Source organism: Mixophyes fleayi, chromosome 2 (genome assembly GCF_038048845.1).
Source record: "Mixophyes fleayi isolate aMixFle1 chromosome 2, aMixFle1.hap1, whole genome shotgun sequence".
Lineage (NCBI taxonomy): Eukaryota > Metazoa > Chordata > Amphibia > Anura > Limnodynastidae > Mixophyes > Mixophyes fleayi.
In genome coordinates, this window is record NC_134403.1 from 57,665,092 (window position 1) to 57,679,798 (window position 14,707).

A 14,707-nucleotide genomic window follows, 5' to 3' on the forward strand; every position below is an offset into this window, starting at 1 on the left:
TATTTTTTATATCTTTATATATTACTGTATATACAGTCACTATTTTTCTGGAGAAAAAGAACAACTGTGTTTTAAATCAACAGTGAAGTATATTATCATAAACTTACAAATTATATACAATGTATTTAATAAAATCATACATAACATCCACTTGGGTTTAGAGCTTCAGAGCTGATCATTTTTTAATGACGCCTTGCAGTAGGTCGATGGGGATCGGGAATACAATGGTGGAATTGTTCTCTGCTGCGATTGTGCTCAGGGTTTGCAGGTAGCGCAGCTGTAGAGCAGCAGGCGATTCACATATCACCATTGATGCTTCTTTCAGGGCCCGAGAAGCATTCATCTCACCTTCTGCCGCTATAATCTATAATGACAAACACACAAGCATTATTCCGTGTTATTACTATTTCAGAAGAGTCTATTGTACAAGAGATTTATGCACAAACCAACCAAGAAAGTCATGGAAAAAAGTGCTTTGCATCTTTAAAGGGGGGAGAATCTTTTTTTGTCCCCGAGAAAAAACTAAAAAAGTGTTTTCATAACTTAAAGATGACAGATGTATGTGGTGCATTTGACAACATAATCTGACCATATCACATTTGCTTCACATCGCTGCTATGTTTTAAATGGTTAGATTCTTATGACTGCTATTCAATTTTGTTCAGGCCATTATAAACACCCAATACTTCCTTCTTGGTTACCAAATAATGTGTATATCAGGAGTCAAAAAAAAAAGTACAAGGAAAACGGAGGCCCAGGAGAGCTCTAGAGTGGCTAAATGTTGGCCTAGACCCTCCCACTTCAGATTTGCCTGCACATAGACAAACAAGAGTTGGTTTAACTGAAATACTCTAATGCTGTGCTCTGATTGGCTATAGGTTGTTCTAACCCTGCCCAATTCAGCTTGTCCATTTCTTCCCAGTTTTGAAGAATGATTTGCAATAGGTGTTCTGACCCTCATCATGCACCTAAACAAACATTAGATTTATATCTAAGAACAATTTATAAATCATCACAAGTGACTATAATTTTAAACTTGGAGCAGACTTATGTAGATTGATAGAGCTGCTAAAACAAAAAGGTACAGAGCCCAGATGCAAACATAAGTGAGAGGTATCTAAGTGCCATCGGTACAAGGTGAAAGGGACAAAGTTAAAACATTTCTTGGGTAGTCATTGTTTAGAGTCACATTTACTTGTTTTATGAGGTCGTTGGCATAAAAAATGTCTCAACACAACACATATTTTATTGACGTATTATTTACAGCTTGCATAGGATGACAGGTTACATAGGGTAGATGTGATAATCACCTTAGCTCTGGCCTCTCGTGACGCTTCCGCCTCAGCGGCCATAGCTCTCTGCATCTGTACAGGAAGCCGCACGTCTCTCATCTCCACACGTTCCACATTCACTCCCCACTGGTGAGTGGCATGATCCAGTATGGACTATAACACATAAATGCAGCACTTTGCATTACTATACATGACTCGTGTTCAAATTAAATACCAAACTAAACATCACAATAAGAAACACAATTATAGATCAATTCAATTAATCCAATATATATACTAGCAAGTACAAATCCCCAGTTATCTGAAGAGAGGTATTCTGGGGCTATATTGATTGTAAACATTGCCAGCTCTCCAACAGGACATGACCACTGCATATTATTCTATTCTAAATACTCAGCCTCAATGAAAGCAGAGTATATAATCAGTACCAAATCACCAATTAATATTTTAGGATTTAGACAAATGCCAGACTTGCTTCAAAAGATTGTCGAATGTCTAACTGAATGCAAGCCTTACTTTACGTGTTAATATTATGCTGGAGGGTCCTAAATTATTTCTAGCCCCTGAATCGATAATTCTGTGTCCTGCACAATAAAATCTCATGGAAAGCAATTTCTGTTTTGGGAACCCCTTGAATAAATACAGAGCAAATTGTCTTCTGAGCTTGCGTGCTAGTGCATGTGCTGGCCAATGCACAGTGAAGCCTGTGGAGAGGTTCCCCCGTGGATGAGGTGTCCGGGAAGAGGGCAAAGAAAGAAGCTACTCACTGTTCCAGCGGTGAGTATTCCTCTCTCCCTACAGGTTCCAGTGGCAGCGGGCATGTGAGCCAATCAGGGCTCACTTCCCACTGCTGGCTAATCAGTGGCCAAACAGGCAAGCCAATCCTGGCTCGCCTCCAGCTGTTTGTATTTTTTGCGCCAATCAGGCCTCGCGGCGGCGGCAGCCAATGACATCGGCACGCGGAGGCTTTATAAGCCACTGGCACGCTGGCTCAGCCCCACCACAGGGCACAAGGCCCTTAGTCAGTCTAGGCCACAGTGTAGGTAAGGAGCTCATCCCCACCACAGGGCACAAGGCCCCATAGCCAGTTAAAGCAAGGCACAAGACCCCATAGGTTTAGGAGGGCCCAAGGCCCTAGAGTTTTAGGAGGGCACAAGGCCCTAGAGTGTTAGGAGGGCACAAGGCCCTAGAGTGTTAGGAGGGCACAAGGCCCTTGGAATGGAGCAGGGTGCCAGGCCCTTGGAGTGGAGTAGGGCGCAGACCTCTGAGTGAAGGGAGCGATAGGCTCCTGCCATAGTAGCAGGGCGGCTGCCCTGTAGTGTAACAAGGACATTCAGTCCTTGCGGATAGAGGGACAATAGGGCAGTAGGTCCTTACAGTTGGTAGTGGGCGTTCAGCCCAGGTCTAGCAAGACAGATTAGCGCATGGGACACTTGGTCCCTTGGTAGTTAAATTGTAAAGTACCGTGAGTGGCATACAAAGCCCCTCCATCCGTCCGGAAGGGCACCTAAAGTCCTGAGTCCCAATACCAGGCGGGCTCAACAGCCGATGCCTGTGTAGTGACAGAGTGCCAGTGGACCCGGACGACTGAGGACGGGCGAGTAGGAGAACCCCAGTCGCGGAGGTTAAACGTACGGTGCGTTCCGTAGCAGTCCCTCGGGATTGAGTGAGTATCTCGGGTGTTGGGGAAGGGAGTGTTCTGTGTGGCTTGGTCTCCCGTGTTTTACAGGTGTTGGCCGTCAGACAAGGTTTACGGAAGACCCCGGCGAGTGAGGACCTCTAGAGCAGAAGGGATAGAGGGAGTCACCGTCGTAGACTCGCGTCCGTGAGTATAGCCGCGGCGAGGGCTGTTCCCATGGAGCTGTCCCTCCCGTATTTCCCCCTTTTCCGTTACAGCAAAACGAGTACCCTGTACACGAGGACAGGGGCCCTTTTCCACTGCAGCATTTTGGGCGCTCGGACACCCCCCCCCCCCCCCCCCCCAGCGGGCACCTTGCAAAGCCCCTTTTGGGATTTAAGGTCTGCAAGTGAAATCCCCAAAAAAGGCTGCATTGTGCATACACTGACCCAGCTCATTCTCAGACCGTGGCTGATGTATCAGTGTCACCTAGTCCCAGAGCAGTCATATTCACTGATCTGGCGGTAGTTTCGCTACTTGTGCCATGGAACCCCTTAATCGCTACTTGGGTGACAGGTGAGAAAGAGGAGGCTTCCCCAAACTTTAATTTTTCCCAAACAAAATGTAATCATTTCTTTTCTTCACCAACAGATCTTGGCTTACATTTCTTTACAAGAAAACTAAAACCCCAAAGATTGCCATAAGGGAGGCCTAGTTTATAAATGGGCTGTGAAGCAGTAGCAGCTCTATTAGCCCTCAAACCTAACTATTACCCGTGTTCAATACAATACAAGTAAAATAACCTTACCTGAATATTATGGGCAATCTCCTCGCGGTTTGCCAAGATGCTGGAAAGAGTCTGTGTTCCTAAGATGTTCCTCAGAGTTGTTTGGGCTAGCTGGGCAGTGGCTAAATGTACATTGCTCACATTTGCCACAGATTTAATTGCACTGTCAATCTTGTAGTACACAACTCCATCTACTGTGGTTGTTACAGAATCTTTAGTAAGGATCTACAATACAATAAAAACCAAGCAAAGTATATCAATATTTTCTGAAGTCTTATTCCTTTATTTAAGACATAAGAAACTAAAAATACAGTTCTTTCCTAGTTCACTTCCTACCTATCGAACCACTCCTTTAGTGTTTCTACCTCTGGCCCATCCTCCCCTCTAGTCCCACTATCTGTTGGGCTTCCACAAGGATCTGTTCTTGGCCCTTTACTTTTTCACTATACACCTCATATTGTCAGAATACGCCCTTTTCTTACTCAACATGCTACCAAAACGCTTATCCATTCTCTCATCATCTCCTGTCTTGACTCCTGCTATCTGGCATACACGACACCCATATATCCACACTTCAATCCATCCTAAAGGCTGCTGCAAGACTGATCTTACTGGCTCCCTGTGTCCTCCAGAATGCAATTCATATTACTCACCCTTACCTACAAAGCCCTCAACAACACCACCCCTTCATACATCTCAAATCTCATATCAAAATACTCTCCCTCCAGCCCTCTTAGATCTACCTTTGACTAGCGCCTTGTCTCGTCTTTAATAACCACCTCTCGCGTATATAAGACTTCTGCCAGGCTGCTCCCCACTTATGGAATTCCCTACCACGCTCAATCAGGCTTTTCCACAGCCTTCCAATCTTTAGACATTCTCTATAAACCCATTTATTTTTTTTAATGCTTACATTATCCCTAATGATACTATTCACACTAATACAACCCCCCCTAAGCTGTCCCAATCTCCACGCTAAGCCACATTTCGCTAGTGATAACGTTGGATGTGTAATTTTTACTGTTTCCATTTCCACAATGTGCATTTTTAATGTGAAGGTGCATTTCACTTTTATGGGGGAAGATCCAAAGACGTGAGCTGCACTTGGTGGATAAATATGTGTATTTGCACAAATAAAATGACGTGTGGATCACCATTTTTTGTGCTTTATAAAGGACCCTTGGTAACAAACAGTCCAAATAGCACCAAGAGCCTACTCAACCTGCTTCAGTTTTGTGAGATCTCATCAGTGCAAGATATGGATTACTGGCTTTAGCAGTGTAAGAGTTATGTGAATGACATGGGTAACCACAAAAGAACTAATGGCACTACTGGCAGGCCCAGATTTGTGGAAAAGCCACATAGACCACGGCCCAGGCTGCGGCGCTAAAGGAGTTATCAATAGCGCTAATAATGTTTTTAATTTATAAAATAATACTTTATTAATGACATTTTATTAAAAGTTAAATGAACATGGGGCGCTTCCATGGTGCATTATACAAAATACAATTTTATTTCAAAAGACAAGTATTGCACATGTCAGAAATAATTAAAAAGTCAGCCTTAGAAGAAACGCGTAGAGGGATTGGATGAGGATCAGTGTGGGAGGTTACTCTTTACTGGATGATCCGCAGAGATGTCGAGAGTAAACCTACAAGTGACTATGATATGCTGACTTTTTAATTACTTCTGGTACGTGCAATACTTGTCTAATGCACTCGGATAACGTACCATGGAAACGCCCCCTGTTCATTTGATATTTTAGAATCCAGCTGTACCCGTGGAGATCGGGCTAATCGAGGGGAGTATGCGCAGACTAAAGTCCGCTTGGTTTGAATAACTACGTGAGATGGAAGAAGCATTTGTGAATATTGTCAAGTACTTTTGCATTTACAACATTATTGCATTTGGCATCAGGTGCTATACAAACAAATCATTATCTGCTTGCGCACTGTGAACCTCGTGAACAATGACATTTTATATTTAACATGGGCTGAAATGGGATTGAATTGGGAAGGTGCTGTAGCGTTTGGGATGAGAGATTGTTACTAAAGTGGGGGTAATGGAAAGAAAAGTGGCCTAAAAAAACATAACTTGTGGCCTGAGTACTGGGCGACACAAGAGAAGGAAGAAATATAAATCAGAATGTGCAGCAAGGATACTGGAAAATTGGGTAAAGAATGAGGGTTAGAGGAAACAGAAGGAGTGAAATATTGAGGAAATGCAGAGAGGTTAATAATGGTTCTACCAGAAGAGACAAACGACAGAACCTATGGTCACAAGTCACAGCACAGTATACCTACCTCTTGTGGTGGGATCGCAAATGATATAATTCTGAGATCCACCTTAATAAAAGTATCTGTGCAGGGGAGAATGAACATCAACCCTGTGTACAAAGAGAAGAGGATCAGTACAGGACATACTAGTTATATATTCTGGATATTCTCTTCGACAAAGCCCTATTAGCCCACGGGCTGATCCTGCCACTCAACTCAGAGCACCAAATGGCAGGAGCACATTGAATATAAAAATGAAAGCTTTGAGAGTGTTGGTGTAGGATATGACAATATAAATAAACTAATTCAATTATTATAAAATACTGTCTACGTTATTTAGAACTACTTAATTATTTGTACTCAGGTAATTTACAATGAAACATTACATATATTTTAAAAAATATAATAAAGGAATTGGAACTTCAGTCACCAACATGGGTACTGTCCAGAGAGAAATTCGGGATCACTTTAGTGCAATAAAAAATAAACCGATGGTTTAAAAAACGAAGATGGAGTCTAAACATTATAAAAGGACAAGTAAACCCAACTTAAAATGAATATTAACCTCCATCCTTATTTATTTTTTGTTTCATATGAAAACATAACTTACCCGGCCCTTTGGCTTTTCCTGACATGATACGGCCCAATCTGAACACAACAGCGCGTTCATATTCTTGAATAATCTACAAAATTTTCAAACAATATAGTGAATTAGTCTATTGGGGGAAATCAATTTCCAGCGTTGTTCTAAAGTACTATTACCGATACTACGGTAATAGATGCGCATTATTACTGTTGCTGCGATAATTTCAGTGCTGACTTTTCCTCGCAGCTCTGTGATTCGCGAGCAAAAATCTGCATTAAAATTACCGTAGTACCGGTAATAATGCGCATCTATTACCGTAGTACCGGTGATTGAGCGCAGCCTGCAATTGAATTTCCCCTAATATGTCAGGAGCTTATAATGTGTCTGCTGTGCAATTACCTTAACACAAAACCAGATGGATAAGGGGAACGTGATAGCAGCAAACAGAGCAGATAAGATCAGCAGGACCCAGCCACAAATGCCGATATCTCCTCCTCCAGCATCTGAAGGCATAATAATGGAAATATATTGCATTATTCCTGATAACGCTGATTATGGCTCTTAAAATACACCTATGTGGCTTCCAAATACACCACAAGAAAATTAAATGTAGCCAAAAATCAGAAATATATTGCTACCTCTCCAACCCTATGACTGTTTTTCTCAAGAGATCACCAGGAATTTGAACAGTTTCCTATCTCTCGGATGTTGTCCAATGGTCCTCCCAACCAGATCCACATGTTGCATTTCAGTACCGATGAGAACATTAGAGGTTGATGAATATTCCTTAAAAATTATTTCAGAGTTTTCAAAGCACAGACCTCCAATTGTTGTTTTATTTAGAATACTACCTGTGCCACATGCTACATTTGGCAGGGATAGTTTAGGGAGGTTAATGAGTTTCTAAGAAGCTGGTGTAGGACAAAGGTTTTTTTTTTGTGAGAACTGGGATGTGTTCTCTCTTGGCTACAGATTATACAATAGGAACAAGCTGCACCTCATAGTGGAGGGGAAGGGGTGCAGCTGTTGAGAAGGAGATGGTTAAAAGGTGGAGGATATTTTAATCTAGGGAATGGTGGCTGGAGGGGTGAGCATAGAAGGAGTGAGACATATAGTGTAGACAGGGAATGGGGAGGAGTGGGTGGTAGGGGATGCATAGAATTAAAGTGGCAGTAAAGAAAATCAAATATTGGAACAAATGCTCGGAGTCTTCCAAACAAAATAATGACTTATTCTGGAAGATAATTATGATGCTGTGGATGTAATGGTGTCTCTGCTGTATGAAAGTCCTGACTGGGCAGTGAATTTGGAAGGATATAGTGGCCTCAGGTCATTTAGACTTGTACACAAATTGCACCATTTGTGTGAATATTGCAAATTGCTACGGAATTTGTTGGCGCTATATAAATTATTATGATGATGAATACAAAAAATGCATCCACACACTTATGGTTCTATGGCTGTATTTTCAGTTGCACGTATCTTAAAATATGTGCATCCCAATTGTAAAGCGCTGCGGAATTTGCTGGTGTTCTATAAATAAATGATGATGATCTTCCAATTTAGAATCTAGTTGCAGCCATCGCTAAGATGTGATCACCATCATCAACAACGCGGAGATCTGCATCAGCTCTATAACACCCACTCCTAAAAGGTGAATGTTAAGGCTATGTCGGAGTCAAAATCGGTCACATCTGTAAGAAGCATGGTTGGTTTGTGCCTCTAAGTCCCCCTCATTGTACTGAACTTACAGGTTAACACCCCTGAGGAGCCTTTCCTCGCTCAACTCTAAATACAGATGTAAGCTGTGCGCACATTTACATCGCATGTTTATGGTACTAAGAATAAATGTGATATATATATATACATACACAAATTAAGTGTTATTGACAATATTTCAGACATATCTTATATGTTTAATACAATCAAGCACAGGTATTGAAATAGCTTTGTATAATAAGACCTTATACCCAAAGTACCTCTCATAATTCAGCACCTGAGATTACAATTACACATACGTAGAAGCCATTGTTCCATATCTTGCGCTGATTACAGTTTATAAGCTTGAAAACACTGCATGAGAGTTGGATAGTTAGCTCTGCATAATTTGCTATATCTGTGCTAATAATCAGTTGCTCAGGATGCATAGTTGGTCTACAAGATACAAAGAAAAGATTTGACAGCTAATCCCACAAGCAAAACTTAAATCCCAAATGTTTTGGCTTTGTGAGGTGATTCTATCTTATGGAAGAGATATATAAATGCTTACTATTGTACAGAGGCTGTAATATATAGTGGAGGGCTTTTCAGTTTATTTTAGCCCATCTCCTTCTAACCTTATATATTGAAAACTTCTCTTTCTTGCAAGCCAAACAGTTATCAGTATCAGCTTCCAGTATTTTGCTTACTGCCCTGTAAGACCCTTTTAGGTAACCAGCCCCCCAAGTTCGGAGGCTCCCACCTTTTGGGAAAAGCTGAAGATACATGTGCACCTCCCCTCCACCCAGGGGAGCAGGCCGACTTCAGGAACAAAGGGGCCCATCCAAGCCGTGTGGTGAAGGTGGGCCTGAAAACCCCGCGCCTAAGAGGCCTCATTCTTCAAGGGTTGGAAAGTCCAAATCATCATCATCATCATTTATTTACATAGCACCACTAATTCCGCAGCGCTGTACAGAGAACTCATTCACATCAGTCCCTGCCGCATTGGAGCTTACAATCTAAATCCCCTAACATACACACACACACAGATCGAGAGAGACTAAGGGCAATTTAATAGCGGCCAATTAACCTACCAGTATGTTTTTGGAGTGTGGGAGGAAACTGGAGCACCCGTAGGAAACCCACGCAAACACAGGGAGAACATACAAACTCCACACAGAAAAGGCTATGTTCGGGAACTGAACTCATGACCCCAGCGCTGTGAGGCAGAAGTGCTAACCACTAAGCCACCGTGCTGCCCAAACCATTTTTATTATTACTTTTTTTTTTACCGTTTTTATCTATAAAGAACCAACATATTACGCAGTGCTGTACATTGAGGTGATCACAATACAAATGACACACAATTGCATGAAACAGAAGGTAAATGGCCTTACCATCTAAGAGATGTGGCGCACACTTTATACATTAGGAATAACAATTGGTGCGGTTGATAGGGATACACGTTCATAGGCACAGACACTGTATTAGTCTTACCACAGTCTTGCCGATAGCTCCACCATGTTACAATAATTCAGACTAGGCAAAACCATTTTTTTCTCCATAAGGGAGGTTCCTATTGGCTTATTGCATCAAGTCCTCTTTACCAGCATCTGGTGCGGATTTGAAAACGTTGCTTGTTTTTCTTTACACAAGTTCTAAATATTATACACTTCACTTTTGTGTTTTAACATTTCTCAATTTCGATGAACATGCTTAGAAAATATTTAATAGCACAGGCTCATTTGTAAAAAGTTAACAATAGATATAGCATATTGCGCAACTAGCAGTATTAAGCAATGCTAGCACTAGATGGCAGTATATACTCACAGTAAATGTCAGAACGTTTCATTTGTTAAAGACAGTGATACACAGAGAGAAGTTAAAGCAATGAGTACAAATATCTTAATAAGGCATTTTATTTATATCCGCATATTTCTGAAAGCATGTCTGCTAGGTTTATGAATAAATGTAAAGCTCTGTTTCCATTCTGTTGGGTAACTTAGGTGATAAATAAGAGAATGTTAACTCAAAGGGCTCTGCAAAAAAATAATAATATAACCTTCACACTAGTTTTGAAATGTCCATTGTACATAACCATTTGTTTCATATATTCATAAGAATAGCTGGCATATCTGCAGCAGTGTAGGCATATAAATACACTTCATTATTCAACAGTTACAACATTTCCAAGAAATTCTGAATGCAAGGTGACAAATAATATTATTATTATTATAGTTTATTTATGAGGCACCACAAAGGGTTTGCAGTGCCGTACATAGAGCATGGGACGACAGTACAGGATAACTGTACACGGCATACAGCCATTACAAAGTGCAATAAGTACAAACATTACAAACTCAGCAGAGAGCAGGTGCAAAGGCAAAGAGGTAAGAGAGACGACCAATGCACAGAGGGAGTGGGAGGGGAGGGAGTAAGCCTGACTCTTGTCTATACAATGTGGGCAACCCCCTCTTGCACCCCAGTCTGTAAATGGTGAGTGCAGAGGATCTATGTCTGTTTTTGTTTATACAATGTAAGTCCCATGACTCTTGCACCCCATTCTTTACATTAATTAATTCCAACTTGTGTCAGGTGAGTCCCAGGTCTCCCATGGCTGCTAGTGCTAGGGAAAGACTTGCCTTTAAAAGCTGTGTGCAAGTAAGTCTTAAGCCCAGATAAAATAGCATAGCATTTGATCATGTTGGGACTGACCAGAATGGGAAGACTTTGGCGTGAGTTGGTCAGCTTAACATATATTGCAATATGTGTAACTAAAATTCCCTGTTTTTAATATAGAACAGTACTTGGTACAGCATTAATTATGTGTTTGGAGAGTGCAGAGTATCCCTGTTTTCTTGTCTATACAATGTGGGCAACCCCCTCTTGCACCCCAGTCTGTACATGGTGAGTGCAGAGGATCTATGTCTGTTTTTGTTTATACAATGTAAGTGCCATGACTCTTGGACCCCTGTTTTCATATACATTATATATATATATACACACACATATATACATACAGTAGCAGGATTGAAATAAATGAACAACCGGCTCTCTGCCCTTATGACTATTTAAAGTATGTAAAAAATATATAGCGAGAGGTATTCTAATATTTCATGCACTTAATACTCAAATAAGGACGTGTCTGTCTGTGTGTGTGTGTGTTAAGGAATTTAGACTGTAAGCCCCAATGGGGCAGGGAGTGATGTAAATGAGTTCTCTGTACAGGGCTGCGGAAGAAATTCAAAAGTTTAGTTGTTTTATGTAGAGGACAAAGTATATATTTATTTTACATATATTGTACTGGAGGAGGGGGGAGAGAGAGAGAGAGAGAGAGACACAAGGACAAGTAATAATAGTTACAGTAGTTTTGGATATTAGTTACATAATGTATTTCTCCAAAGAGGGCCACTGTTGTAGGTGGTGAAGATAAAAAATTATTTCAAAGTGTTTGCGTGGGTTTAAAAGCTGATTTAGAAGGTCATTAAGCTTCAAATATAAACTGATGTAAAATAAGAAAGTGACGTGTAGTATAGGCAAATATACATATATAGCTCCCATACCATGACAGATTGTAATAGGGCTTTGGTTTGCTTAGGGGGGGGGGGGAGAAAAGGAAAAAAAAAAAAGAGAGAGAGAGAAGGAAGGGAGGGAGAGAGAGAAGGAAGGGAGGGAGAGAGAGTAGAAAGGGAGGGAGAGAGAGAAGAAAGGGAGGGAGAGAGAGAAGAAAGGGAGGGAGAGAGAGAAGAAAGGGAGGGAGAGAGAGAAGGTAGGGAGGGAGAGAGAGTAGAAAGGGAGGGAGAGAGAGAAGAAAGGGAGGGAGAGAGAGAAGGAAGGAAGGAAGGAAGGGGAAGGGGGAGAGAGAGAGAGAGAGAGAGAGAGAGAGAGAGAGAGAGAGAGAGAGAGAGAGAGAGATATTGGTGCTTCTGCCCTTAAGTTTCACATGTGCGTTCCACTGACAGGAAGTTCGGCATTTGGAATGCAAGTTGCTTTCTAAATGTTAATCTCTCTCTCTTCAGCCCTTAAGCGGAACTTAAGGGCTGAAGGTATGGAGGCAAGTAGCGGGCGGCTGCTGCGCCCCCTTGGCCTTGCGTCCTGGGATCGACGGCACCGCCCGCACCACCCTCGTTACGGCCCTGGCAGAGGTAAACAGGAGGAAGAGGACTTGAGGATGGAGGGCCTTGCTCAAGGGAGCTTACAAGCTAAGGGGGAGGGGGAGACTGACCAGAGACACAGAGAGGGAAGATAGGGTGATGGGGCGAGAACTTTAGGGGAAGAGATGAATGCGAGTAGGAAGGAGAGAGGAAGAAGTAAGTAAGGTAAGTGTAGAAGGATAGTGAAGAGGGTTAGAGGAGAGGAGGCTTAGATGGAGGAAGGATAGGCTAATCTGATGGGTTTTGAGGGAGTGTTTGAAGTGAGGCAGGTGAGGGGGAGAGCCTGATAGAACAGGGTAGATTGTTCCAGAGGAGGGGGGCAGCATGGAAGAAATCTTGAATGTGGGAGTGAGAGGTGGTGACCAGATAGGAGGTGAGGTCGGGTGTAGTACCTATTAAGGGTACTGACTACACAGACACTGAAGAAACCGACATGAGGACTCCGATTCCATATTACATCGACCTGTAAAAAAACTAAGTACCAGGATGCAGATGAGTTGATGGGACGACTCGCTCTGCTGCCGACTCTACAAAATGTCATAGCCAGAAACTAAGACTTGTGTTAAAGCGTCAATGGACGGACCTGCCTGTCATTAATGCCATGCAAGTATTATTTTAGGGGTTAGGGGTATTGGGGTTAGGAGTTAAGGTTAGGTTTAGGGTTAACTCTAATTCTAACCCTAACTCTAATACCCCTAACCCCTAAAATAATACTTACATGACATTAATGACAGTCGGATCCGTCCATCGCCGCTTTAACACAAGTCACGGTTTCTGATTACGTTATTTTGTAGAGCGAGTCGTCCCATCAAGTCATCTGCATCCTGGTAAGTATTTTTTTTTACAGGACACTGTAGTATGGAATCGGAGTCCTCATGTTGGTTTCTTTAGTGTCGGGGCAGTCCGTACCGTTAAACTGACTACCACCGAACCACTCAGCACTTACCGATCAACTTGTCTTGTGATTCTCTCTTGCGAGAAGTAGCTGGAACATCCACGTCCATGTTTTCCTGTTGTAGATGACATTGTTACAATTTATATTCTCTGTCATTGCTATATTATTTTACAACTACTTAGCATAAAAATACATTCTATAGCTGTGCCCTTACAGGTTCTCTCAAGTGGTTTCATTCATCCAATTTATACTATGGAGAAATAGCTTACACACAATTTACACCAAGTGGCCAGTTTTCTAAGTACATTTGCATGTAAATGCAGATATCTAATCAGCCAATCATGTGGCAACAACTCTATGCATAAACGCATACAGACGTGGTCAAGAGGTTCAGTTGTTGTTCAGACCAAATACCAGAATGTGGAAGAAATGTGATCTAAGTAACTTTGACTGTGCAAACATTGTTGTTGCCAGAAGTTGGGGGCGGGAGGGGTTTAGTATGTCAGAAACTGCTGATCTCCTGGGATTGTCACACACAACAGGCTCTAGAGTTTAGAGAGAACTGTGCACAAAACAAAAACAACCAATGAGCGGCAGTTCTGTGGGAGAAAAACGCCTTATTAATGTCAGAGGTCAGAGGAGAATGGCCAAACTTGTTCAAGCTGTCAGGAAGGTGACAGCAACTCAAATAAACGTCAGATATAACACTGGAATCCAGAACAACATCTCTGAGTGCACAGCACCTTGAACCTTGACATGGATGGGCTACATCAGCAGACAACCACACTCCTGACAGCTAAGAACATGAAACTTCATCTACAGTGGGAACAGGCAATTGAAGATTGGAAACATTTTGCCTGGTCTGGCGAGTCTTGATTTCTGCTGCGACATGCAGACGGTAGGGTCAGAATTTGGCATAAACAACATGAATCCATGGATGCATACCGCCTTGTGTCAGCAGCGCAGGCTGGTGGTGGTGTAATGGAGTAGGGAATGTTATCTTGATGCACATTATGCCCCTTAATACCAACTCAGCATAATTTAAATGCCACAGCCTACGTGAGTATTGTTATTGATCATGTGCCTTCCATTACGGCCGCAGTCTACTAATGGCTGTAGGATAATGTGCCATATCACAAAGGACACATCATCTGAAGCTAGTGCTACGAACATGACAATGAGTTCAGTGTATTCCAGTGGCCTCCACAGTGACCAGATCTCAATCCAATCGAATCAATCCACCAATCCAATCGATCACCTTTGGGATGTGGTGGAACGGGAGATTCACAGTACAAACGTGCAGCCAACAAATCTGCAGCAACGGCGTGATGATATCAAGTCAACATAGACCGCAGTCTCTTAAAGAATGTTTCCAGCACCTTAAGGAATCCATGCCACAAA

At 42.1% G+C, this 14,707-nt stretch overlaps 1 protein-coding gene across 4 annotated transcripts in view; it reads right to left on the reverse strand.

Moving 5' to 3' along the window:
* The window catches only part of STOML3 (stomatin like 3), a 23,612-nt gene continuing 8,905 nt past the window's right edge, over window positions 1-14,707 (reverse strand). For all 4 annotated transcript variants that reach the window (XM_075199033.1, XM_075199032.1, XM_075199034.1 and 1 more), the window contains exons 2-8: window positions 13,358-13,421; window positions 6,959-7,062; window positions 6,584-6,656; window positions 6,001-6,083; window positions 3,719-3,922; window positions 1,311-1,445; window positions 1-364 (exon numbers count right to left, since the gene is read on the reverse strand). In XM_075199033.1, the coding sequence (XP_075055134.1) occupies window positions 176-364; window positions 1,311-1,445; window positions 3,719-3,922; window positions 6,001-6,083; window positions 6,584-6,656; window positions 6,959-7,062; window positions 13,358-13,421 (852 nt within the window). In that variant the 3' untranslated portion in view covers window positions 1-175. The remainder of the gene's footprint in view (window positions 365-1,310; window positions 1,446-3,718; window positions 3,923-6,000; window positions 6,084-6,583; window positions 6,657-6,958; window positions 7,063-13,357; window positions 13,422-14,707) is intronic.